General features: G+C 46.5%; 1 protein-coding gene and 1 long non-coding RNA gene across 10 annotated transcripts in view; one reads left to right on the top strand and one right to left on the bottom strand.

The window, feature by feature from the left end:
• The window catches only part of MAP4K4 (mitogen-activated protein kinase kinase kinase kinase 4), a 158,980-nt gene that overhangs the window by 49,668 nt on the left and 83,439 nt on the right, over positions 1-25,873 (bottom strand). For all 9 annotated transcript variants that reach the window (XM_066984335.1, XM_066984341.1, XM_066984364.1 and 6 more), the window contains exons 4-10: positions 12,670-12,795; positions 11,768-11,878; positions 8,753-8,843; positions 7,039-7,169; positions 4,590-4,644; positions 2,619-2,697; positions 447-622 (exon numbers count right to left, since the gene is read on the bottom strand). In XM_066984335.1, coding sequence (XP_066840436.1) covers positions 447-622; positions 2,619-2,697; positions 4,590-4,644; positions 7,039-7,169; positions 8,753-8,843; positions 11,768-11,878; positions 12,670-12,795 — 769 coding nt within the window. The remainder of the gene's footprint in view (positions 1-446; positions 623-2,618; positions 2,698-4,589; positions 4,645-7,038; positions 7,170-8,752; positions 8,844-11,767; positions 11,879-12,669; positions 12,796-25,873) is intronic.
• Positions 16,048-17,916, top strand: LOC125180184 (uncharacterized). The gene is made up of 3 exons (XR_007158542.2): positions 16,048-16,329; positions 16,430-16,504; positions 17,411-17,916. It is a non-coding gene; the product is annotated as an uncharacterized lncRNA (long non-coding RNA).

The raw sequence follows: 25,873 nt of genomic DNA, 5'->3' as shown, positions 1-25,873 counted from the left end.
ACACCTGGAAAACCTTGGCAGCACCTGAACAAAGAGTACAGGCTGCCCAAGACGTTCGCTTCATAGGTCTTGTGATGTGTTATTTCCTGTGAGTCTGATTTATGGCGTCATTCCAGGAATTAACTTACTACAAAACAAAAAAGGGAAAGGCATATATGCCAGTATCCTCCTGACTACTGATTAACACTCACACAGAAGAGGCATAGCCTAGATGAGAGTAAATTTAAATTCTCTGAAAATATGACACTTGCAACCAATATTTTCTCTGTAGATGGAGAGAACAAAACCTAAAAGTCTGCTGATAGTCAACACGTGAATGAAAAAAGAACCTCTCAAGGGGATGGGTTGTTTGGAACTTTTCTAGGGGTGGGGTTTTAGAAGAAAAAGCAGGGCACAAATACCTATTTCTAATAAGCTGCAAGACTGGATTTTTAGAAGCTGCATACCTTTTTCTCCTCTCTTCTTCCTGGTCCTGTCTATATGGTCCTTAAGCTGGATTCGAACTTGCCTTTCATTTGGTTGGTCACGTATAAACGGATGTTTCAACAGTTGTTCCGTAGAAGGTCTCTGCATGTAATTCTTCACTAGACAGCCTTCTATAAAGCTGAAAAACTTTTTTGACCTGAGAAAACGTGAAGGGGGGAAAAAAAGCAAAACTTAAGATCACAGCTAGAACTCAGCTCAAACAATTTTTTTCTATTCTCCCCCAAAGCCTAATTCCTTTGAATTCCTTAATTCCTTCCACAGAACATCACGTCCCTGAGGATGGTACAAGCGCTGTCTGCAAGTGTGCATCCAAAACAGAGCTGAGCGTCCTCCAGCCGAACATCAGGCTAGATGGACACAGGGCGATGCTGACATACCTGCAGCACTTTGGCACAGCCCTGCAGTAATGTGCCCTCTTTCACAGACATAATTGCCCTGAAAGGCAGGATGTATTAGTGAAAGCAGATCATGCAAACCCAGCTCTGCTACTTCTGGGCCAGAGCTGGCCTGCATCCAGCTTGCTTGGAGCACAGGCAGGGCAGCTCTGGTGTGTCTCCACCTGCCCATGCTATCTAAGGGCATGTCTACTTCAGACGAGCCATGAGGAAAGCCGCAAGAGCTGCTGCCAACATTTTACCAATGCGAGAAGCACCACACTGCTTTTACGTGCACCTGGGCTCACTGAGATAGGTCTGCGAGAGCTTACAATTATTTTAATTTTCACCTTAAGAGCCACACAAATAAATCCTCTTAGAACAACACGCGGGTGTTGAACATTGTTGGCTGTTCAACACCAGCACGTGGGGTCAAATTCTCACTGACACAATTTGAAGGGCATAAACCCAACTGAACTCCTCCTGCACACCACATAAAGTGACAGGGTATGTAAGTTTGTCAAACTGGAGCACCATCTTTCTAAATTTGCAATTAATTTGAACTCTTGCAAGAGGACCTCTCCAGACAGAAGTCACCAAACAAGCTGCCTTGCAAAATGCCATTAATGAAAATATTCTCAACTGTATTTTTCATCATTTGGCCTATTTTCTCATAACTTGCCACTGACTACACTAAATAAAAACAGCTGAATCTCAGCAGTCCTTGCTTTGGCCAGATTCACTTTTTGCCTATTTGGTGTTCTCATACTGCTCCTGTGCCTGGGCAGCAAACGCTTCCATTAAATGGTTAAACGCAAAACCAACAATGGCTCCCACCCATCGCTTCACTTTCCTAGTGCCATCCAGGCGGCTCAACTGAAGGTAACCTCGCTGCTTTCTGTTATTCCTCACACCTAGACTGTTATGAATCCAAAAAAAAGGTTCATGAAATGGTCATGCAAATACTGTATATGCATCTCTATCCCTTTAACACATGCAGAAAGCACATATGAGAGAGGGAGAGGGATGCTCTGACAGTACAAGTTCATAAATAAGTCAATCCAGGCAAAGACCAAGCCCAGCAAGCAAGCCAAGTCTGTATTATGTTGATTTTGACGAGGCAGTCAAATCACTTCAGTATTTTGACAGGATCACAGCATCCTGCCATCACATTCAATCTATACAAAACCTCTTTCTAGGGAGTTTTTTTCATTTCATACGTGCCAGTCATAACCAGTAACTGTGAGGAAATCCTCCGATACTAATGGATTTTTCTCAGCTGGCAAGAAGCACACACTCAATTTCAATCGTTTACAATAATTATAGTAAAAGCCTTCATTAGTTTTAATAGCTCCTTTCAACTTAGCAACTAGAACGCTATAGTACTGCTCTGTTTCTGTGTTATGATACATCTGAGAAAACATACTGCATATTAAGAGTGCTGCGGGAGTTTATTTTTTAAAATATGGTTCCAGTTGTCACCTTAATACAGATGCTGTTCTGCCAAGAAAAAAAAAAGGTAGGTTTTTATTTTTGCAGAATTTGAGATACAATTTCTCTGGGACAAACAGAACTAAATAAAAAACACACACTTTTTATTTTATGCTTTGATTCAGTAGCACAGGAGATAACGACAAATTATTTTAGCTAACAAGTCGCTACAATTTTGTGGACGCGGTAACAGAACGGCATGCAGTGAGACACAAGAAAACATCGCGCCACAAGAGGAGTTACAAACCAGAGGCAATTAATACGTACCATTTCTTGGATTTTAACCGTGGGGGAGGGTTTCTGGGTATCAGAAAGAGCGCCCTCATGGGATGCATGTCACAAAGCGCTGCAGGAAAGAAAACAAAAGTGAACAGAAAGATGTAGACATTGGCTTAGCTGCTCTCAATACCATGGCTTCAGCTTCCACAAACATTCCTACCATCCCCACCACACACGCAGCAGACACGGTAGATGGAATTAGACAGAGCAGACACGGAGCAGGAAAGGAGGATGCCCAAGAAAGGACACTAGAAGCAAATCCTCCATTTTTATCGCTTTCCCATACTTGACCCCTTGCACCACCAATCTCAGCCTCAATAATCTCTGCAGGAAGAGGTAATGTTTTCCACACAGCAGAAATTCAGGAGAAACAGACTGAAGTGACAGGGATCCAGGATTCAAAGTTAAGGGGCCACGACGTTGGTGGAGAAGCTCCTTGGATGCCTGTGTATCCCACCAGACCACAAAGCTTAGAGATGGGCTTTTCAGCTGCCTCTGGAGGAAGAGGCAGACCCCAGACAAACTAAGGCAAGAGCTGTTTAGAATTTACATTGCATCTTTGCTTACTTCTCAAACACCCTTCTTGTGATTTTACGTGATGAGGGGCCAAGCTCTGCTTCAGTTTGGAAATGAAAGAAATATTTCTGTCCAATTCCAAGCTTACAAAACCCACTGAAACAGCTTTTAATTGACAGCCACCCATGCAACCTAGTGCTCTGAACAAAAAGGTAAAGCAAAAAGGAGGTCAAGTGGTAGCTCAAATGCTGTTAACACAAGGCTGGCTGAGGTGTCCTGGGAGCAGCTCTCCTACAGGCATTCATGCAAATGTGTAATTAGGAAGGAAAAAACAAAACAAAAAAAAATCAGACCTCCTACAACATGAACCAAAACAAGAATGTGTTGCTTCATTTTATAAATTTTGCATTAATAACAACAACAATCTGGCAGAGGCTATAATGAAATGACCATTTTTTTTAGTTAGTAAAATGTCAATATGTCATTTCACCATCATTTCAAAGACAGAGGTTTCAAGCTGGGCTGTGGTGTGGTGGTGGTGGTTTTTGTTTACATGTAAAAAAATATATATATATTTATATTGTAGTTCACTCTTGGGTACCTTAGGCTGCCAGTTTTAAATCCCAATCTCCATCTGGGAGTGGGAGCAAAAATATTTGCCAGTATACTGAGGACTTTCATAAAAGTTACCATTAAAAACAAAAACATCAGGCCTTCTTTCTTTTTAAATCCTTCTGTGCTCCTTGCAGATATCTGCTGTTTGCCTTGATATTCAGAAGGAATAAAGATATGAAGGGAAAATAAGCTACCAAAAGTTGTGCATGTTTCTCTCTCAAAAATATCCACGTCAACTCATGAGTGTTCTCAAGCAGAGAGCATTAAGTTCAATGCTCTGTGCTGAAGATGGATTTACACTTTAAGTCATGTCACTTTTAAGGAAGATCAACACCACCCACTGATGAGGTGAAACAAAAGGAGAAGCAATGCTAGCATTACCCATCCTGCTGGAAAGGCGACACAGAAAAGATTGCTACAGGCGCTTTTTTCATTAAGGTCGAATTTCTTGAGGCCCCACTGTACCTCTCCCCAGCTGAGGTTTCAACATCCCAGGCCAGCCCCTGCACAAACTGGGACACGCTTCCAAAAGACAATATGCTACCCATAGGAAGGAAGTCTGACGCTTGATTACCTTCCAAATATTCCTGCTATAGAAATTAAATTACTGCAGTCTGCACTGTAGTGCTTAAGCGCTATCCTATCTTTATCAAAAGTGTTGCTATTTAGGGAATTTTGTATTTATAGGGCAGGCAAAACCAAAGAGAACAGAAATAACATGAGGACACTTTCAGAAACCTCAACGCCAGGCTTAGATTACGACCACCATCTCCTAAGTATATGTTTCAGCCTTAATCAGCCCGCTGGAAAAGCACACATATCACTTACGGGGAGCTCCTTCTGCCATCTCGATGGCTGTAATGCCACAAGACCAAAGGTCGCTCTGCGCAAAAAGAGACAGAGACCATATGTTAGGAGGTAGATTTACCCGTTCAGACAGCAAGAGTACTATTTGCAGAGGGTGAAACTGTAATGAAATATCAAGGCTATTTAAATAATACAAGCTACTTTTTTCTTTAAGTGTTTCATAAAATGCTACTTGTCATATAATATATATATATATTCACAAATGTATGTGCATTTATATATATATATACACAAATGCACGTGCATCATACAGAATATGCAAATGACTCTAATAACACATGAATATATTTACATTAGGACAATAAGAAATACATTTGCCCCAAATCTAAGTCTATGAAACAACAGGTTTGTCAGTATTCCCTTGCTTACAAGGGACTGAACGTTTCCCTGTAACAGACTCACAGAAAACACTGTGTGTATTCCACCAAACAGAAGACAAAGAAAATGGAAGACGAAGTACTGTGGGGCAAAACCCCCAAACCTGTCAAGTCTTTTTGAGTGTCTAAATACAGATTAGTGGAATACATCCATTCCTGAACTTTTTCTAGGCAATAATAGCTAAATAATAATATAATCACATAACAGTTGTATATAGTGGAAGAGCCATCACTGCTAAAATTGTAAGAAGCCTCTCAATGGCACAGTGCTTGTGGCCAAAGCACATACTCCGTCCCTGCCACCTCATCTTTGCTTGAGGCCTCGAGAAAAACCAAGAGGCCTTCAGTGGGAGCCTTCCAAGGTGTTACCTCTGGATAATGTCCCTGACTAGCAGTTAACTGCACCTGCTACCGAATGAGAGCCAGGATCCTCAAGTGCAGGCAGCAGCTGGAAGAGTCCTGACAAGGGACAAAATCAAGAGACTCCTGCAACTTATTGGGCAAAACAGCGGAGGAGGCTGCAGAAAGGAGTACAGCCACTGTACAGATCTGTTCTTGAGGAAAGCAGTGTTCATTTTTGGTAATAATATTGATTTTTTTTTTTTTAAAGTGAAAATTAAAGAGCAAATAAGCTCTTCTGTACAACAGGCAGAGGAGAATTTCTAACAGTCCGGCAATTGCACTTTCAAACCCAGCAAGGCAATCATTTCCCTTGGTCCAACCTATCCATTTAAGCTGAACTGCACAGTCTCCTGGTCTTACAGAAGCTTCAACCATGAATTTTCTAAGAAGAAAAATAAATAAATAAAAATAAGATAGAAAGACAACTGCTTCAGCTCCCTACAGGCTCCACCAGGAGCAACATACACATGTTTTCAGAGAGAAGGAATCCCTTCTCACATCACTACTGCATTAACAAATAAAACAGACAGGTCTTCTCCTTTACTAAATCATAAGTCACCTTCCTAATAAATCTACCTGCAAAGATTTAAAGCATTATCTTTATTACAATGAGCTGTTGGATGTAGAAAGTGATTAAATCAACAGAAATAGGATCGATCTGATCGATTAGTCGAAATGCACAAAACCACCAATTCGAATCTCCTGTGTTATTTTTTTTCAATAAATTTGGACATACACAGCCATACTGATAGCTAACGCCATCATCAATCCTAGCAAATCGATATCCAGACCCAATAGTCACTGTAAGACCCTAATCACTGGTTTTCTGATAGCTTTATTGTCTTTCTTGGTTACAAGTTGGAATAGTTGCATGAGTCTAAGTGAAGATTTTCTTAAGAAGCTTATTTTCTCTTTTTTTTCTTCCTCTGTGCTTTTATAAAAGCAAGCTGAGAAGTACTCTTAAGGTTACAGGATGCTTTGACCAGAGAAATTTAACTTCAAATATGAATACATAATATTCTTAAGGGTAGTGCAAATGCCATCAGGCCAACTGTGGTTTTGCAGTAATTAAATCTTTTGTTTGTGGCAAACTATGTGAAAAATAATCTTTGTTGAGAAATGCCGAGATGGGTACATTTTTATCTACACGTATTAGTATCCTGAAATCAGGAACAGGCACAGTTTAAACACCTCCTTCTGCACTTCACTAGCTCTCCAGACGGTGGTTCTATTTAAGGCAACACCTAAAATGCATTGTTCTGGATTATTACAGTAACTGGGACATATTCAGACACAATTTAAAGTACAAACGTTACACAAATTGAGAACACGAGCATCTCTAGTTAAACTCTTTTTTGCCTTCTCTGGGTACCTACAGTACACTGAAGTCCTACTCCTTCTGCCTCGAAGCTAGGACACTACAAGTCACGGCAACTTTTAAAGGTCATAAAATTGGCAGTGATCCATACCTCGTACTCCCGTAGCAAAATGTACCTTCACAAAATGGAATTACTCTTACAAAGCATAAGAAATCTCACAAACTACCATCATTCATAGGTGTTCATGCTGCAAAGGTAAGGTTTTTGTGTGTTGATTTGTGTATTTTTTTTCCGTGAACAGGGCTCTCTTACTCTGTAATCATACGTAGCATCTGGATTTTCATCACAGGCAATAACTTCTGGAGCCATCCAGTACGGAGTTCCAATGAAAGTGTTTCTCCTGCCAACTGTCCTGTCCAGCTGAGCACTCACACCAAAATCCACTGCGGGTGGGAAAAGATTAAAATAAAATCAGAGGGGAAAATAATGCCGTGATTACTTCTGTAAGATGGTTTGGAAATAAGACCAGGTGGATGATCCACAAGGGAGGACCATGCTGAAGAGAAATATGATGATTAATATAGAGGCAGCCAAGTCACTGTGCTTCACTTGCAACGTGGCTCAGGCCACAAGCGTCTGGAGACACAGCAGCGGTATGAGCACCTCTCCTGCACCTCCGACCAACCTGTCTTGTGCAGCGTCACCTCCTCCCCAGGAGGGAGGGTATGGCTACAAAATACTGTCTTGGAGGCTGAGGAAGGACCATTCCCTTCCTAACTGGTGAAGCCAAGCACCTTTGTCTACACAGGCAGACTCTGCTTTCACGCCATGGGAAAACCACATGTGAACAAGTCTCCTTTTTTTGGCTGTCCACCTTTTTTGCTCTAAAATTGGACAGCAAAAATAATTTGTTGCTCAGTGAGCTGCTCTCTGCTCTGATGAATAGAGCAGATGTGTCAACAGGAACAAAAGATGAAGATTATTCAAGAGGTGCTAACTTTGAGCACATAAGCACATGGGCTGCAACAGAGATGCCCATTTCATTACATGAGATTTTTCCTCCTTTCCTCCTTTTCACTTTCTCCCCCTCCCAGTTCCACTGCTGTGATCACATTCACAAGTGTGATATACGCTTTTCTGTACCAGTAACTGTGTCTGCTCTAAGGGAGGGCTGTGGCAGCTTCACAGAATCCATCATTTAAGAGACACAGACAAACTGGTGGAGACAAGCTCTGTGGGAGCAATGGTTCGGGAGCTACTGTGCTCCACTTTGGACCAGAAGGAGGAAAGCTCTCCAGAGAGCTTCCTCCTCCAGCAGTCAGGACATCTTCCTATGCCTCGTGCTGCAGGAAGGTGTAATGCAAAACAGAAGGGATGTGGGCTGGGTGGGAGGCCTTCAGCATGGCTCTATATTTAACCAAAAAAAAAAAGGTGGTGAATGCAGTGTGATGCAAATACAGAAGGTTAAAGTGTTCAGAAACTGGAAGAGACAGATTAGAGAAAAAGAAAAAGGAGGATGTCCACTTGCAGAGGAAAGAAGAGGCATGGGATGAGCATGGCTTTCAGCAGGCATGCCAGAGCTGGACCTGCATTTTGAACTGCATGCCAGTGCTCCCTCAAGGGTGACACCCAGGCCACATTTTTGTGCCCAGAACCCGAACAGCAGGTGCCGTTGTCGTTCAAGCCAAAAGCAGGAGTGACTCTCATCACCTCCTGAGTCCAGAATAAAGGGAACCAGAACCAACCCACGTCATGCACAACTCAGGGGAGGACATGAAGCCATCCACTCACCAATTCTGGTAAGAAAGCCAACAACCTCAAATGAAATGCAGCTACTTGCATTCCAGTCTCCTGAAGCAGGAGAAAATACACATGGAGTCTCGACCCATATGAGAGCAGTGGCAGAGTGTACATGCTAAAGGACATGTTGCAGGGCTCTTAAAGAACAAAACTAATTTGGGAACATCAGAAAGAAGAGAAAACAAAGGTTGGATGAATTGGGAAGCGGACATGCTTGCCTACTTACCAAGTTTCACTTCTGCATTCTCTGTTAACAACACATTCTGCCCTTTGATATCCCTGTGAATCACGTGGTGGGCATGAAGATGTGCCAACCCCTGCAGTAGGGAAAAGAGAGGAAGGAGACGACATTCAGAGTGAGGCTTTTTGCTCAGCAGCGGGCGATCCATGCCTCCCAGCCCTGCAGCCCGTGCTCTGGTGCGTGGGCTTGTGCTCAGCAGACACATGCGCTGCGATCCACGGGAGCCTTGTAGCAGCACTCCACCCGCTCAGCTTTTGGTAAACCAGGCAGGGAACGAGGCCCCAACTTGTGCCCATGCTGCACACGCACTGTGCGAACACGTCTCAGCTGTCACTTGATGGAAGTGCAGTGACCAGAAAGTCTCGGCACAATGACACTGTAAATGACACCGGTGTCAGTGCACGTCGGTGGCATCTGACAGGCACAGAATCCCCCTTAAAGGAATTGGAATTTAGTCTAGTAAGGGGGCAGGAGGAAGAAAGGAGGAAGCACCAACATGCAGATACGTCCCCTGAGAAGGAGGTGGGATGGTCATGGGCTAGCATTTATGTTTGAGGGTGAGGGAATACCGACAGCACACAAAAGCTGTGTTGCAAAGCTGGAGTCCTCTTATCTAGCTTCCATAAATACGAAGCTAGATAATTGTTCCTCAGGAAAAAAAAAAAAAAAAGTGAGCATTATACTTTCCAAAGGAAACAAAACCTCCTGGCATACGGTGCTTTTTGTTGAGACAGCACCTGGATGCATGCCCCAAAGTGTTAGCCATGTGGAGGGAGGGCCGGGCAAGACATATGTTGCATTTTACTCCCTAATGCAATCGGTAGAACAATAGGCAACCCTCTTAGCAACTGCCTGTTTTGGTTTCTCCTCGGCACTCTGCTTGGAAAACTGTAGTCTCTGGTGGGATCGTCTTGCCTGTTCATGCTGCCCTCGTAGACTTTTAATGTTTTATGAAAAATAAAGCAATAGAACCTTTACAGCTGCAAAAGGTTAAGAGAGTAGTGCTTGCTGTAAAGAAATATTTTCTAACACATGTTCTTCATTAAGTGATCGTTTACCAGTTTGCCTACAGAACCATTGGGCTCTTTTCTTTTTTTGAAACAGCTAATGAGCATGACAAAAAATATAATCCACAGCTCCTCCCTGCATATGTCACAAACTAACAAAATGAAGGGGTAATGTCCTTGATACCGTTCACTGGCTGTTAACACGAAGTGTGGTCCTGTTTTTCACCAGAACGAAGGCTTTTCCAGGGCTTCGCACAGGATACTTTCTAAAGCCTCACGCTGCGCTGCCCCAGCCAGAGAGATAATCACATGAATCATACGTTCTCTCCAGGGTACGATCCAGTCTTACTGGAAAAACACATTCAGGTTCTCGAGAGGTTACGATGAGACTGAGGGGCAATGTCTCGAATCTCCTGCAGACCCCAGGTGAGTCCTCCGAGGTTCCTCCGACCCACACAGGAGACTCTCACTTGTGTCTCCACCTGCGCAAATCTTGGCACCTTAGCTCACTTAGCTCTTTGTTACACAACCTCTCTCTTCCATCACTGATGAGTTCAGTGTCAAATCAGGTTTTGCAATGCTTCGTTGCAATGTGAACTTAGCATTCCTTTTTTCTAGATATTCCAGTTCCTGCTAGTAAACAATTAAGGCTCCTTTTACAAATGTCTCACAAGAAAACAGCTTTCAGCTAACTCTTTTCTGAAGGAAAACCTTTTTCCGTCTTCTCAGCAAGCCAGACTCTACCGCCTTACCTAAGGAGAACTTAGGATGAATGCAAGATAACATGCAATACCTCCAGGGCTGCACAGTTGTTCTCAAGTCAAGCGTAAGATCAGCACTCAGTACTACAGCAGTTAGCTTTCCTCGCATTAAGGAATGCTACCCATTTGACTGGAAGTACAACCATCAGTAGGTATTCATGACAGTAACTCTTCTTCCTCCTAGTAAACAACAACTTAAAACGTGCCAGCCAAAACTTCAACAGCCAAACTCTCTCCTAGCAGATGGAGGTTGAGCAAGAGACCACAATCATATGTCTCCATCATCTTAAAAATCACCAAGACAGAGCCGATGTACAGCACAGACAACAGCAGCACTGATTTATGCGAGAGCCACTGGTGGTTTCCTTTAACATGAAGCCCTCAGAACTTCATTTGTGATGAGGCAATTGAACAGACACACTGTGTAATGGTACGGGTAGGAGGCAATTTGTTTTACAAAGAAGCATGAGGAAAATCATACCAGATTTACTTAGTGCTGCAAGCATGCCAATTCAAAAAGCACTTTAACTGTACCAACTGGAAATTAAATATGAGGCGTAATTAGTTAAAGCTTCAGTTTCAGGAAAACTGGTAAGTGGCATCCCTCTCCCTGAGAAACTTTTGCAGAGCCGTATGCTAGCACTCTACGGCGCACAGCCGCGTGTGTGACGTATCTGCCTGCTCGAGAGAGACTGCGGGAACATGCAGCGTGCGAGCACATCGCGGCACACAAGTCCCAACGGCTGGCCTGAGCCAACAGCTCCCTTCCTCCACAGGTTTGGTTGGGAGCAGAGAAAGATGACTGCAAGCACATTTGGAATAGCCCATTCTGTACCCTCTCGTGTTATGACACTGTTGCGACCTATATCTTTTCCAAAGTAAAAGCATCTTACAGGCACGCAGGGCACTGTTTCACTGCTTCTCCAATAGGTAAGGACTCTGGTTCATATGCTGGCTTCCCGTGACGAAAAATTGCTACTCTCTGCAAGGCTGCTGTTACAGTGCAGCACGACGCACACAGTCTGCGAGGATCTGCACCTCCTGTCCTTTCTGTCAGCGTAGGAGATGAAGTTAAATGACGCGGAGCAGACATCCATCCACTCCTACACGCTCTTCAGACAATGATTTGGCTAAGAGGATTGATCAGAAACAGCTTCTTGCAGAACCACGAGCTAGATTGTATCTGCAAGATTGCCTCTGTGTTTTCAAGTGCAGTGGACTACTTTCCTTACCCTGAGAATCTCCCTGGAGATGTACGCTATCCAGTCTTCTTTCAGAGTATTCCCTTTCGTGTTCTTCACGAGGTCTGTGATAGAGCCTGCTCCACAAAACTCCATAACAAGCTGCAAAACAAATACCAGCATGCAACCCACATTAAGCACAGCTCCCAGCCGCCTAGTGAAGCAAAATAATCAGGCTGCAGCACTGATTTGGGAAACCCTCACGAAGCACAAAGTATCATTTATTTTACCTCTCTGCCTGGAAAGCGGATCCAAAACAAATGTCTCCAATGTGTGTCAGACATATATGGAATATGTCTCACATTAGTTACCACATTTTCAAGGACTGATTTAATCACTGTAATTTAATACTGGGAATCTGGATTTGCTCAGCTATGCAAAATGCATTAGCAGTAACAGAAGTAAGAGCACATCCAATGCTGAAGGAATCAAGCTGACCACACCATTGCAACACATCGTATTCTATAATTCCCACTTATTTATGGGAGACAAGAACATGCACTGGTGTCTGTACACTGCCATTTCAAACCCAAACTTCAGTCCACTAGAGGGTATAGACAAGACGGGATAAGAAATGTAATGGGTAAAATTTTCAAGTGCAGCTTTATTTTTACAGCCACACATTCTAACTGTTCAGCTTGTCTGCCTTGTTCCCATGAAACATGTTACCATCCATCTGGGAAATGGGGAAAAAAGTTACTTAAAGAGCAAATCCATTGCTAATTGCAAATCTTGGTTCAGCCATCACGTTAGCCTATGTGATTCACCTCTCTATCTGTTCCAGCGAGCACCAAATTCTATTAGTTTGTCTTTGCATAATGATGTTTCTATCATCCTCAAATTATATCCGAAAGGGAAAGGCTAATGAACGTGCTTGAGATATATTTGCTTACCCACAGTTGGTCATCATGTCCTGGAGGACTTTTCTTAATGAAAGCACCATAATAAGTTGCAATATTTCTGTGATGAGAATACTTCTTTAGCATATTAATCTCCAGTTTGATTTCTTCTTCTTCATCCTTTGGAAAAAAGAAAAAAAAAAAAAACGTGTTTAATACACCATGTACATGACTTACTTCCTCTTTAACACAAGTAGTTTTAAAAAGTTTAATTTATAACAGCATCATGCTCAGTAAACACATCTCTGGTTCATGCCAACAAAATCCTGTTCATGGAGATGGTCTGAAACAGACCTGTACTTCCGCAAGTCTTCGGTAGTGCAAGAAGCAAACGAAGGATGCGCTGGACTTCGTCCAACGACAAAGCAGGATAGGAACTGTTTAAAAACCTGCTGCCTATAGTGCCTTAACCAAATACGTACGCAACGGGCTTTTCCTCTATGTAATCCAGAGAACAAGAAAACCAGAAAAATCTGTGAGCTTATGATAGAGGAGTATTATCTCCATCTTCCTCATTTTTTTCCTTTAACTTTGAAGATTTCAACTCGTCCTATTTCAATGCCACTAGTGGGGAAGGGCAGGAGCCCACCGCAGGAAAGCAGAGGTGGAGAGCAGGAGTCCCCCTCCCTGCACCAACAAGGCGTTTGCCTCGTGCACGGGTTTCCTCCTCCTCTTCCTCCCTCCGGCTCAGCGGAGGAAGAGCAAGTGCATCAGGAAAAGAGGGTCCGGAGCCCGAGTGGTAAACAGGATGCCGCAACACAAAGGCAGAGGAAGGATTTCCCCCCGCTCCTCCTCCTCTGCGAAGTGCCAAGCAGAGAGCAGCTCAGGTGAAGGGAGGTTGTCCTCGCCGCACACGAGATCAGCATTAAAAAAAAAAAAAACAACAAAGAGCTGTCTGGGACGGACACGTTAGATGGAAGGACCCACACGCTCTTTGGAGACAACACATTTGGAGACGAGGTCCAAGCAGCAAGCCAGCAGACAGGGGAGAGGCAGGAGCTGACACCACCCCGCTCCCGCCACCGGCGCACTCCCCGCTGCTCTCTTAGCTCACCTAAGGGCAGCGGGAGCCCTCACTCAGCACAACTTGGGACTGCACGTTAAAAGACAGCCGATTTGCCCATTTATGCAGCCTTGCAGCCCCAGGAGACAAGCGTCTGCCTGCAGCTGATTTCAGGAAGGAGCTGCGCCCCCTGTTCCCCAGGGTGGCAGGCGGCCGAGGCGGCAGCGAGTGTTTTGATTACCCCGTAATGTCAAAGCTGATTACACGGGAACATTTCAAGCCGCGAACTTCCTTGCAATTTGCAGCACGCTAGCAATCAAATACCCTACTGAGGACGTATGCAGATGTTAATACTAACTACGTGTTAACTACTTATAGGCGCTGGTGCGCATGGCCTCAGCGAAAGGCAACGTGGTGTATTTCAAGCACACCACGACCGGGATGCGCCGCTCACCCATAAATTACCACGAGAGAATTCCCCAAATGCACCAGGGATGAACTATTCTTAAACCTTCCCGTGAAGCTTCTCTAAAGTAAAATACCGAGCGTTGCTGGAACAGGGAACAAAACGGTAAAATAATCTTGTAAATCAAAGTTCCCAGCGAACAGCAGCCCTGGGAGAGAGCACTACAAGCACAGCTCCACGAGCCAAAAGCTAACTCGGGGCTTCCTCAGCTGCTTCTTGCTGTCGGTGCTGTTGTGTGATATTTTTATTTAGTCCATATGCAAACAAAAAGAAAAAAGACGAAGGAGTGGTAGTAGAAGTGCACGTGCTTGCATGAGAAACTACCAGGCTGAGCTCTGCATTTAGGCAAAAAACTGCAAAGGGAGCTCTGTTAAACTTAGAGCGTAAACAGAGATGTGTAAACTTAGTTTGGGACTTGATCCCTGGCAGATTACTATCTGTAATTGGATTAATCTGCTGTTTTGTACCGACTCTTCATACGAAAATTATTTCCTACCCTCAGCACATGAACACAATAGCTTTGACAATACAATGGGCAGGATGTCCTAAAGGTTGCTCGTGCTTATCTGTTATAGCAACAGCCAGAATGACAATGCTTAGACAGGATCTTTTTTGGCAGGGGAAAAAAAAAAAAAAAAAAAGAGCAAGCAAACCAAAAAATAAAAATAAAAAAAAAAAAAGGAAAACCAACCCCAAGTGCACAGACAGACCCAGCAGCCTGCAGGCTGTCGCTGCTCCTTCAGTCCTTCCTCGGGGCTGTGTCAAGGCACCCACGCCACGGCCTGCAGCAACCCCGAGCATCTCCCCTACCTGAGGCTGATGTACAAGGGTGCTAAACTGCTGCTTGAGCTGTCACAGAGCATTTGTCCACAGCTCAGGAGAGCGTCTCACCTCCGGTCTGAATGCCCCCTTGCAAAAAAAAAATGGATTAGGTAACCTTGCCAGGCTTTGGAGGAGCCCACTGACGGCGGGGATCGACAGCTCCCTGGCACCGAGTCCCGAGGACTTTGTGGCGACAGGAAGGGCCGCGAGGATTAATCAGCATGGAGAATGCTGCAGTACCACTGTGGTACAGGAACCGGTGTGCAAAATTAAAAGAAAAAAATTGAAAAAGAGCAAAAAATTGTTGCGCTGCAGATTCGGGAGTGTTTTTTTCCAGGGTACAACCGATGTCACCCCACCACGGACATCCGAGGGAGGCGGAACAACGCACGCCCTGCCGGCGTTTACTTCTCCCCCCTGGGCACAAAAGGAGGATGAGGTCATCAGCGAGGATCCAGACACCAGCCCCGCAGATGTCTTGCGTTAGGGCGAGATGCGTCCCGCCCCAAAATCGCACCGGATCAGAGCGTTTCCGCACAGCCCTCCTGGCGCACACGCGCGACGCGGGGTGAGCAGGCCGCAGCCTGGCGGCACCCTCAGCCCCCACGTTGGTTTGGGATTTATTTAGGGACACGGGGAAGGAAGCTCCCTCACCTCCTCCCTCCAAGGCACGCTGACATAGCTCCCTGGAGGAACCGGGATCACAAAGGGAAGAATTAAAACTGATTGGGGAGAGGGACGGGCGCTCTCCTGAAGGGATACAAAAGTGCAGCCTTTTTTTTTTTTTTCCTTTGGAGGAGAGAGGCAGCTGGTGAGCCCTTCCCAGTGATTTTATGCAGCTGGCATCAATTACCACTTTAAGCCATTATCTGCAGATACAAACTCCCATCGAAACCCTCTTTGTCTGGGCCTGTGATGGGGCTGGTGCGAGGGTTTTATACTTCTCCGCTCGCTGTCTGTTTGTGGCAGCACGTCCGATTGCTGGCAATTTCTGCAGCAAGCTGTACTTTTGCAGGAGGCACGTGAGCCAACGGGGCTTGGAGCGGATTTCCTCTCCCTTTCCACGCGTCTCCCTCTGGCGATTAAGCGGCCATGCCAGCACCTCCAGGAATTTCTAAATGCGATGCTGCTCCACCAAAAGGCCTTCACCTGTGGGAGCAGAAACCGCCCACATGTGCACCCACCGCTCAGTGCTGGGCTCCTCTCCACCCACCTGCATTAAAAAACAGCAAAGAGCAGGCTGGCCACCTCCTGGCGTAGTACCTCATGGCTCTGGCGCTGCTGCCCACTTGCTGCTGTAGTCCTGAGCCTCCTTTCCCTCAGGGCGCTGCTCGCTAGATACGTGGTTATTCCTTCTGTGCAGGTGAATCAACTGCTTGCTTTTATTACTTCTATCTGGTCTTCGTAAGTGGTGATGCATGTGAATGCAATACTAACCTGAGTAATTCCTCCTCAAATAAAAGCTACTGGGGCAGACCGAAGTGAGGAATATTGAACTGGAATGGCTCGGACGTGCAATTTCAGTATGTTTTCCAAAGGTAAGCCCCCACATCATTAGTGCAAGAAAATCCTGTGCGTTTATACTAATCTGTAGAAGGTGAGGAATTCATAAGCACTTTGCTGGACGCCATGCTGGGGAGGGAGGGGGAGGAACGGCACCTCTCAAAGAAAAAGGAAACACTCTATGCCTGCCCCAATTTTATATCAGTCCCTAAACATCATTGCCTGGGCACCTCATGAGACTGAGCAAGCAAGACCTGTCCCTGCCCTGCAATTGCTATGAGACCCCTTGAGGAATCTGTCGTAGAGAAACGGGCCCAGGGAAGGATGAGCAATAGTGTTGCTTTTCAAGCTCTAGAGCACAAAGAGATTATTTCAGGAGCTGAGAGGAAGGCAAAAACCTAAAGGTACAGCAAGGAAATATCCCACGGCACGTCTGTGGTGGCCTTCCATCCCCACTCCCCTCGATGGAAAAGCTGCCTGACCTCTTGAGCCGTCTTGAAAAGCAGCCCGTGCCGTTTGCCAGGCTTGGTGGCAGAGGAGAAACCCAGGACAATTTCAGAAAACGTTTCTTACACCCTACTGTAAGATGATGGGTAACGTGAATGGGGAAACACGGCCAAGCAAGGTTAAAGCAAACAACGTTTTATGACGAAGGTAAAAGCGAGATTATCTACCCTCCCAGGTAGTTTATGTGCTGCCCTATGCCGGTTTGCAGCGGCATACAAATTGGTTCCCTGGGTAACCTTCCTTTTTGATTTACGAAATGAGGCAGCCAAATAGCCCAGCTCTCCCATTACAGATGCCACACAATGATTTTAAGCTATTAGCAAGTGTTTTAATTAGCAATGCTCCCCAGTAGCGGAAACCCAAATACATAGGCAAAGGGGGAAACAGAGTCTCCAGGCCTCCTTTTCTTTGCTTTTTCCCATGCCGCCACGAAGCTCTGCCAGCTCCTATCCAGGGCTGCATTGCCTGGAGAACAGCAGCTGCTTACGCCATGCCCAGGACGTCAGAGCGAGCTCGTCTGGTTACAGATCACGAGCTCCAGCAGCAGCTTGTGGGATTTGGAAACCCTTCGATTATGGGAGAATTCAGATGCAGGCAGAGAGGTACAGAGCAGCGTCAGCCCAGCTCTTCTGTGAGAGGAGAATGGCAGGGAGCGCTAAACCACAGCCCCCAGGATGGCAGAGAGGAAATCGTTTTGCCTTCAGAGGCACCAGAGATCCTTTCTTTCACCATCTCCCCCATAACGTGCAAGCTCAAAAAATAAAAAACCGAAATAACAGGAGAGGCCCACAAGAAACCCAGTTTATTTTCCTTTCCCCTTCCTCTCCCTTCTCATTTCTGCTCTCCACCCTCCAAAAAAAGTCCTAAGAGGCACCAAACGCAAACAAAAATCTTCCCGGATAATTCATGACACCAACTTGTGCAAACCACCATTCTCCTTGTGTGTCACATCCTCTCCCCTCCCTCCTTCCCTGCACCCCAAGCCTGGCTTGCGTCCATCCGAAGCAGGATCCGTCCAGAACAGGGAGAGCCTGAATAGTGCCTAGCACAATAGGTGACCTTTTCTGGTCCTGGAATCCGTAATATATACAGCCGCTAATAAAGTTCTCACACACAGGGGGGAAGTTTTGGCAAGAGGAGCCGGGGCAGTACTGCACACAGCGCAGTATTTCACCCAGGAGCTCTGGTACTGCCTTCAAGACGGGAAGGAGATTGCAGTTTTGGGAGGAACCTAACCACAATAAAACTGAGATCCCAAACGCTGGGCAAGTCCCTGCCAGAGCCTGCCAAGGTAGGAAGCTGATACAAAGCAGGATGGCTTGCGGTGCTGAGAACGCAACGCGGAGAAACGTAATCCTTTCCAACACCGCAATGGTGTCAGAACGGGGAATGTGATATAAAATAGTTCCTCGAAAAACACCAAGTGCAGGCTTCTTGGGAGGGAAAGCCTAAGCTGTTTAAATGAAGACTTTAATCAAGACATGCAGTAAACATTTAACAAGTCCATATGCAGTGCCTCCTAAATCCTAACCTACAAGAGCCTCCAGCTTTGTTACTACAACCCGTCTGTCCTGGAGTGTTTTACAGAGCCTTTGAGCTTTGTTACCCTCATGCTAAAGACCTCATATGAGTTCATTTCCCTTCTGTCTCCTTCCTCCGTTACTTTCTCACCCCCAGCGCTCACTGTGCCTGTCCCACCACATGTGCAAGGTCCTTCTTTCACAGACCCCTCACTCTTCCCACCTCAGAATCGGCACCTTCATTTTCTTCACCACCATTCAAGTCCGTCCTAAACGTGCTTTTCCCCAGAAGCTTGCAGGCTGTTTGTGCTGAGGAAAAAGGCTTTGTCATGCCACGTGCCCACCAATCTCCCAGGAGCGGTAGGCATCCAGTAAGCAATAACGGGAGTGCTGAGCATCCCCCTGCCATCGCTGTGAGGGTTCCTCTCGACTTTGCCCTTAGTCGGCGTTGCAGCCCATGCAAAGAAAGCCCCCCGTGGTTTTTGGTGGTTACAAGCTTCCTGGAGCCCATCTTGTCACTGCAAGCTGCATGGAAGCCTCCAAGCTGCCAGCAGCAGCAGATCCACAGTGCCCTGCTTGAGCAGCACAGTGGCAAAAGACACCTAGGGATGCTTTCTCAAGGGTCAAAAAAATCTTACTTTTGTGAGGCCGGGCTGGGAGAACAGGCCTGTCCTTACGACCATGTTTGGTTACCTTCGGTCGCAAGATTTCATCAAGCAGGTTAAAAACACGCTTCCCAACCCATGGCAAACAGAGGGCGCTTTGTATCCCCTTGGCACAACACCCTCTCTACTGCATGCTTAGGGCACCCTCTGAAACAAGGGAGAAAATGAGCCAAATTGTTTGCGGTGGTGCCATTGCTGAGGCTGCAGCCATAAAGCAACAATAAAGTTATCCGGACAAAGAAGCACGAGGGACGGGGAGCTTTTCAGTAGGGTCCCAGTGCGGCCTGAAGGAGCCTGTGAAGCAGCATTGTGCAGGCACACAAGAGGGAATCACGTGTGCACAGGAAGGAGCCAAAAACCACGTGAAGACAATACTTGCCTGTTGTCTCTCCCGAGCCACCTCCCCTGCCAATCACGATGACAACAATATTTCCTTTCTTGCCCGACGTGCCCCTGGTGCTTTTGCTGGTCACCGAATAAAGGCACAGGGAAGGCACCGCTGCTGACCTCCCCCGGTAAAACCCCAGGACACCACAGGCAAGGGAGGAATCTCCTAAGGGCAAATCCCTGCAACCACTTCCAAGGCTGGCCCCTTGATCCTTGGTCACGATTCCTTAGAAGAGTTTCCTGCTCAGGCTGCGTGTTTATCTCACCTCTAAAATTCGATTATCCATTCTCATCAAGCCTGAACTGTTTACAAGTTATGCAACAAGCTAGCCTTGTACTGGCATCGCCAGAGCTCACATAAAACAGGGAAAGGTTAGTACCCTACTTCCACTACTATTATTTACGCTAAAAAGGCCTGTTGCCATACAATTCCACATCCAACCTCAGATTTAAACCCTTGCTAGGAGGTATCAAAAATAAATCTGCGTGTAAAGGAAATAAAGCAGTTTGCTTTGTGCAAAGGTCTGGGCTCAAGGAAAAAAGGAGACTTAGATGCCAAGAAGAAAACAGTTTCATACACAAAGCAAAAATGTTGCATGGCTTTTCTACCTCCAATTTCAGTAGGCTTTTGATGCCAAGGAAAGCAGCATCTCTGGTGGGGGGTGACAGAGCCAAGGGAGGTGTCTTCATACCACTTGGCTGCTGTCCCCCCAAGATCTGGATGGCAGATCTCCTTCCCAAAGGGGACCGACACACACATCCTTCCCTGGGTGTGCAGTCAAGACACTGCTGGGCCACAGCTTGGACCTGTTAAAGGTACCCAAGTCCCATGGATTTGATACAGCCGAAGAGACTCAACAAGAAATTAAAGTTCTGGTTAGGAACTAAGCCTAAAATTTGAGGAAAGTGGACAGAAGGCAAGCATCTGGGAGAAGAGAGAAAACGAGGCTGACACAACTGAAAGTATGCTTCCTATGTATAAAACACCAAACAGAAAATTTAAGATGAACAGAAATTTAAGATGGGAAGGTAAAATACATTAAAAATGGCAGTTCTGGCCTAACACAAATGTTCTTCTATTACACTGTGCCATGACAACCTGTAATTAAATGAACACACAATTTCCTTACAGAACAGTCCTTTTCTTCACACCCAACCGACCAACAAGTTCTAGAGATGAACAGGGAAGAGAGATTTTTACAACCCCTCTTTCATTTTGTCTAAAAACAAACAAAAAACAAACAATCAAACAAACAAAAAAAAAAAGCACCAGCCTTTTGCAATCATGAAACCAAAAGCTGTCACCATGCACACCCAAACAGGAGCAGAACAAAGGAGAACAAGGAAAAGTAATCCCACTTTGGCACTTCCTCGGGGCTGTTTCACATAGATCCTTTATTAAAAAGAGATTGGGCTGGAGAAGTAGTTGACAAGAGAAATTCAGAAGCTCCATCGCATGCCTGACAGCAACGAAGGGCTCTGCGCTGCTTAGTACGTAACATTTAGGCCAGAAGAAAACACACAGCTCTGTGAAACAGAGGGAGCAGATAGGTGATAGTACTCCAAAATCAATTATACTTTAAGAAAGGATTTTAAAAGGTGGGAGAGTGCAAACCAGCACCCCCACAACTGCCAGCAGTGAGCAGCTGGCAGCCACGAAGCAAGTAGCTCTGATCTCCAGGAGACAAAGTCCTGCCAGTAACATTAGGACAAGTCCCTGGTCAGGCACATGGACCCGTCCCCTAACACTACGTTGTGGGTACCCAGTGCACCAAGCGTCAGCACAGCAACCAAGTGCCTAAAATCAGACAAAATGAATCCAGGCTTTGGCCATTAGCAACATCACCCATTTTCTTAAATGCCAGCGAACAGGCACTGGAAGACTGCAAGGTTTATTATCAACTCTGGCTTTTGAAACCAAATCAACTGGTAGGTGGAAGAGCTTCATAGCACGTTGCTGATCCTTCAGCTGTCCGCATTCCCCAAGTCTTCCAGGCTTTAATTAAGCAAACCCTCCTCATTAAAATGTTGCAAGGGCTGCGTTTTTTCTTTCCAAATATTTAAAACTCTGCGTGCAGCACTAACAAAGCCCTGCATTTTGTCAGAAAATGAGCACTGAGGAAAGCCCTAAAAGCAGAATTACTGAGTTTTCTTTGCAGCCCACCAAGCCAGCTGTATAACGTGAAATACTTCACTGAGCCCATGCTATGAAGAAAAAGATTCAATGCTTCTTTCTTAAAGAAGTCTGTCTGAGATACACCTGCCAGATAAAACACCTTCTAATAGACAACCATCGCATCCCCAAACATCTAACGTAATACGCTGGATTTGGAGCTCGTACCCAAGTTTAAAGGCTGTCGTACGTGCCGCCGTTAACATAGGCTCTGGTTCACATCCACAAAAGGAAAACTTCATGTTTTGGGCTACGGTACAGCCTCCAAAAAACTCCTTGTAAGCAAGGACTGGTGTGAGATCATGATCCGACTTATTCAACACAAGGTTTCTTTTGTGAGCCAGCCAAAATATGTAAATTACACAGGAATAAAATGAATCGTCCGATCTGTACATGTGTCTTACAAACATGCTTGAATGACACGGTGAGAACGCGCAAGCCCTTGCAAGTCTTAATTTCAGGTAATCTTTGCCCGAAGGTTGAACACCTCAGCTCCCCTGGTCCAGCGTTAGTCACCGCTCAGCCTGCGCAGGTAACCCGCGGCCTCCTCCTCTGCCCTACGTGCCGACGGGGCCGGCCATGACGAGTGACAGCGGCGGGCCAAGGACCAGGCCCGGCCAAGCACCTTTTCCTCTCACAGGAGGAGAGGCAGAGACACCAGGAGAAAATGGAGCTGCGTGGGGGGGCCCCGAGAGGCTGTGAGGGGAGAGGGGAGGCCGGGAAACCCGCCTGAGGTGACACCGGTGAAAACGGCCCTGCGGCAAGGCGGGTCGGCACCGGGAGGGGAAGGCTCTGAGGAGATGAGGTGGCCAGTGTTTACATCTGGGACAAAACGTGACCACACACGGAACAATAAAATCATGGAGATGAGATGACTGGGCCTCAAGAGCCCAATGTGAGGCCACCAAAATGATCAAAGGCCTGGAGCCCCTCTCCTGCGAGGAGAGGCTGAGAGAGCCGGGGCTGCTCAGCCTGGAGAAGAGGAGGCTGAGGGAGATCTCATCGATGGGATGAGCGCATTAGATTGTACCTCTAAAACAAATTCGCCCTCAAAAACACAGTTTTTTTCAAAAAGGAAATCCATTACAGAACTATTTACATCTGACTGACAAGATGATGATGATGACTCTGTAATTATTAGCTCCAATCACTCAAATTACAATTCACCAGCAGACACACAAACGACTCGATTCACAGCTAACGTTTTCTTCAGCACACAGGAGGTCCTTCCTAAAACAAGAGAGGAGACAGACAACCTCTATCAGCGGCGAATAAAGGCGACTGCCGACAGGAGGAATTGAATTCGGGGACGTCTGCGAGGGGCACGTTTCCTTTCATGCTGGTGCCAAACCCTCCCGGAGGACAGGTGACAACTGGGGCTGTCACCAGAAGGCTTCTCCTCCGTAGTCGGAGGGGAGCAGCTGCTAGACAGGTACGGGGGTACGTCCACGGCTGTGCGCGCTCGATAAGCGAGCTCTTTATGAAAACGCTCGCTGAGGTTTGGATTTTCTTCGGTAGGTTCATGCTGACTTACGCACGGCATTTAAAATCACCCGGCGCTGCCAAGGCGCTGTAAAGGCTGTGCACTTTAGTGTACAAGTAAGTGCATTTGGCACCGCGCCACTATGTACAAAATCATTTTCATGCAGCTGCCAGCAGAAGGGAACTATATTCTTGGACCAGATGTTTTTGTTGTCGGGGCTGCCAAGCACGCCTGGAAACCTCACAGCTGAGCGGTGCTGCAGGAGTGAATTAACAATGAACAGAGCCACAAGATGCTCGTGTCCATCTATCAGACGGGGCGTCACGGCCCCTTCTCTCCCTTTGTCCCCCTCTCAAGCAAGGAGGCTGCTGATAGCTGGCTAATTATTTACCTGCCCGAGAAGAAAACTCCTTCTGCCTCCACTGGGATAAATAAAAACAATAAATGTTGGCAGAAAATATTACACCCCAGATGTTTACCCTTAGCTGGGCAGGTGACAAAGAGACCATGATTAACAGCCAAGAAAATAGGACTGGAGCAAACATAAATGGTTCTAACATTACAGTACAGGCTTGTTTCTGCTGCTGGGCTGTGAACACGCTTGCGGTTATTAAACAGTATTTCACCTCAGAAATCAGAGCCGCTATGGCATCTCTCTCCCCATTTAAAAACAAACATCCTCGATCCCAGCACAAGGCTCTCCCTTGAGCTGAGACCCTGGCAGCCCCAGCTTACAGAGGAAGGCTGCATGGCTGGAGTTGGAGGACAACAGCCCCATTCCCGGCCCTGCCACCAGCCCCTGGCATCACCCTGCTGCCAGCCCTTGCAAAACTGGGGCTCCCACCAGTCCCCACCTTGAAACCCCCTCCACAGGCCAGCTATACATCAATCACAAAGCCTCCAAAAGAAACCCAAGAGGCCAGGGGACCCCACCCAGAAACAAAAACCAGGCAGGGTGGAAGCCGGAGGCGCACACGGGGCCGTCCCCGGGGCGAGGGGGAGCACCACCAGCGGGGTGTTGTGGTGCGGGGGTGGCTGGGTTGGCCGGGTGCTTATTCCTCTTTCTGGGCACTGCACATGTTCAAAACAAAAGGCAGGCAGAGAGAGGATGTGTGCGAGGCGGGTCTGCTTGAACCAGCTTTGCTCCCTTCTTCTCCTCACCCCTTAGGCAGCTCAGCCTTGCAGCCCACTCCTGCACAGCATGCCCGGAGACAAACAGCATCCTCTCCCGCGAGCGCCACATCACGATGGCTTGCAGCCCGGCTGCCTGCTGGCCCTCACACCAGCAGAAAACACGCGCACATCTCTGCAGAGCTGCTTCCCGAGCGGGCTGCTTCACGCCCTCGTTTTCCAGCACTCGCAGCCTTCAAATGAAGTCACACCAGCTCGTTCCTCCTCCTCATCTCCACTGTTAAAAAGTGACACTCAGCAGCCTGACTGCAAACTAACGTGTTTCGCTGAAATCCTCCTGTGCAGGAATGATGTGACCTCCCTCGGAAAGGCTAGCATTTCAGCTTCCTCAGCCTCCAGCGGCCAGGACATCTCCTGTGCCAAGCCTGCCGGCATCTGCATGGGAACCACGCTCATGGCTAGCGTCTGGAGCAGCGCCTTGCTCCAGGATGAATTCAGAAGTTGCACATTTAAAAAAAAAAAAAAAAACACACAAAAACCAACAGACAGCCTCTCTTGTCTGAATAAATAAATAGCCTCCTTCTCAGGGACTTTTCCTTTAAAACAAAAGTAACGCTATCACCACAGGGTCTCTTGGGAAGATGATTCATAAGCAGGAAAAGGACTGTAATTCTATGCTCGGGGTACTCACCCTAACAGATATTACAACTTTTTACTATGCTGGTCCCGTAACATGACGAAGTGACAGTCTGAAAAATCTTTCTTTAATCACACTGATTTGAGACCGAACAAAGAGCAATTAGCCCAGCCAAAGAGCTGGGGGTGGGGAGGGGGGCCATTTACATCTGAACGAGGAAACCTGGCTTGTGTGCAGAGCTTCAAAATTCAGGAGGATATGCTTTAAGGCACCGGATTTGCTCAGAGCGGGGCTGCCTGACAATGAAGCCATGCACAAAGGGACAGACCACAGCAAACGTGCCAGCTCCAGCTCCGCCACCAAGGAACGGAGCCGCCGGTCGGTTTGGAAACATTACTAAGCATAGCGGAAGAAGAAGAAATCCCACACACAGCAGTCAGGCCTCTCCAACAGCCGGGGAAAGGCAGCTAAGTGAAAGACCATGTGTTGGGGAGGTCAGCTTCTGCCAGACTACTTACATCCAAACAAAGCCCGTCACGGCTGGAGGCTCCTCTCCTGCGGTTCCCCAAAGCGTTGTCCCTGCAACAGGCTCGAGCAGAAAGCCCAAAGCCCAGTCGAAATGGAAAGCCTCACAGAAAGCGCTGGTGAAATTGGTTAAGCTTGCCTTTGCCAGTTTACTAACAAATGGCACCCCGCTCAGAAAGTCCTTCAGCTGCGCTGCGGCTGGCGTGCATTACCAAAGTGAGGGGCAGGGGTGCAGAACAGGAAAAGGACGAACAGGGAGCCTGTTAGAAAGTTAGCCAAACGTAATTTAAAAAAAAAAAAAAGAGAAGTTCAAAGGTTGTGGGTGCTTTGGTTTTCGTTTTGTTTTTCTTTTTTGAAAAACGCTGTCCCCAGATCA

This window comes from Anser cygnoides, chromosome 1, assembly GCF_040182565.1.
Source record: "Anser cygnoides isolate HZ-2024a breed goose chromosome 1, Taihu_goose_T2T_genome, whole genome shotgun sequence".
Classification (NCBI taxonomy): Eukaryota; Metazoa; Chordata; class Aves; order Anseriformes; family Anatidae; genus Anser; species Anser cygnoides.
This window is presented reverse-complemented; position numbering and strand designations above follow the sequence as displayed.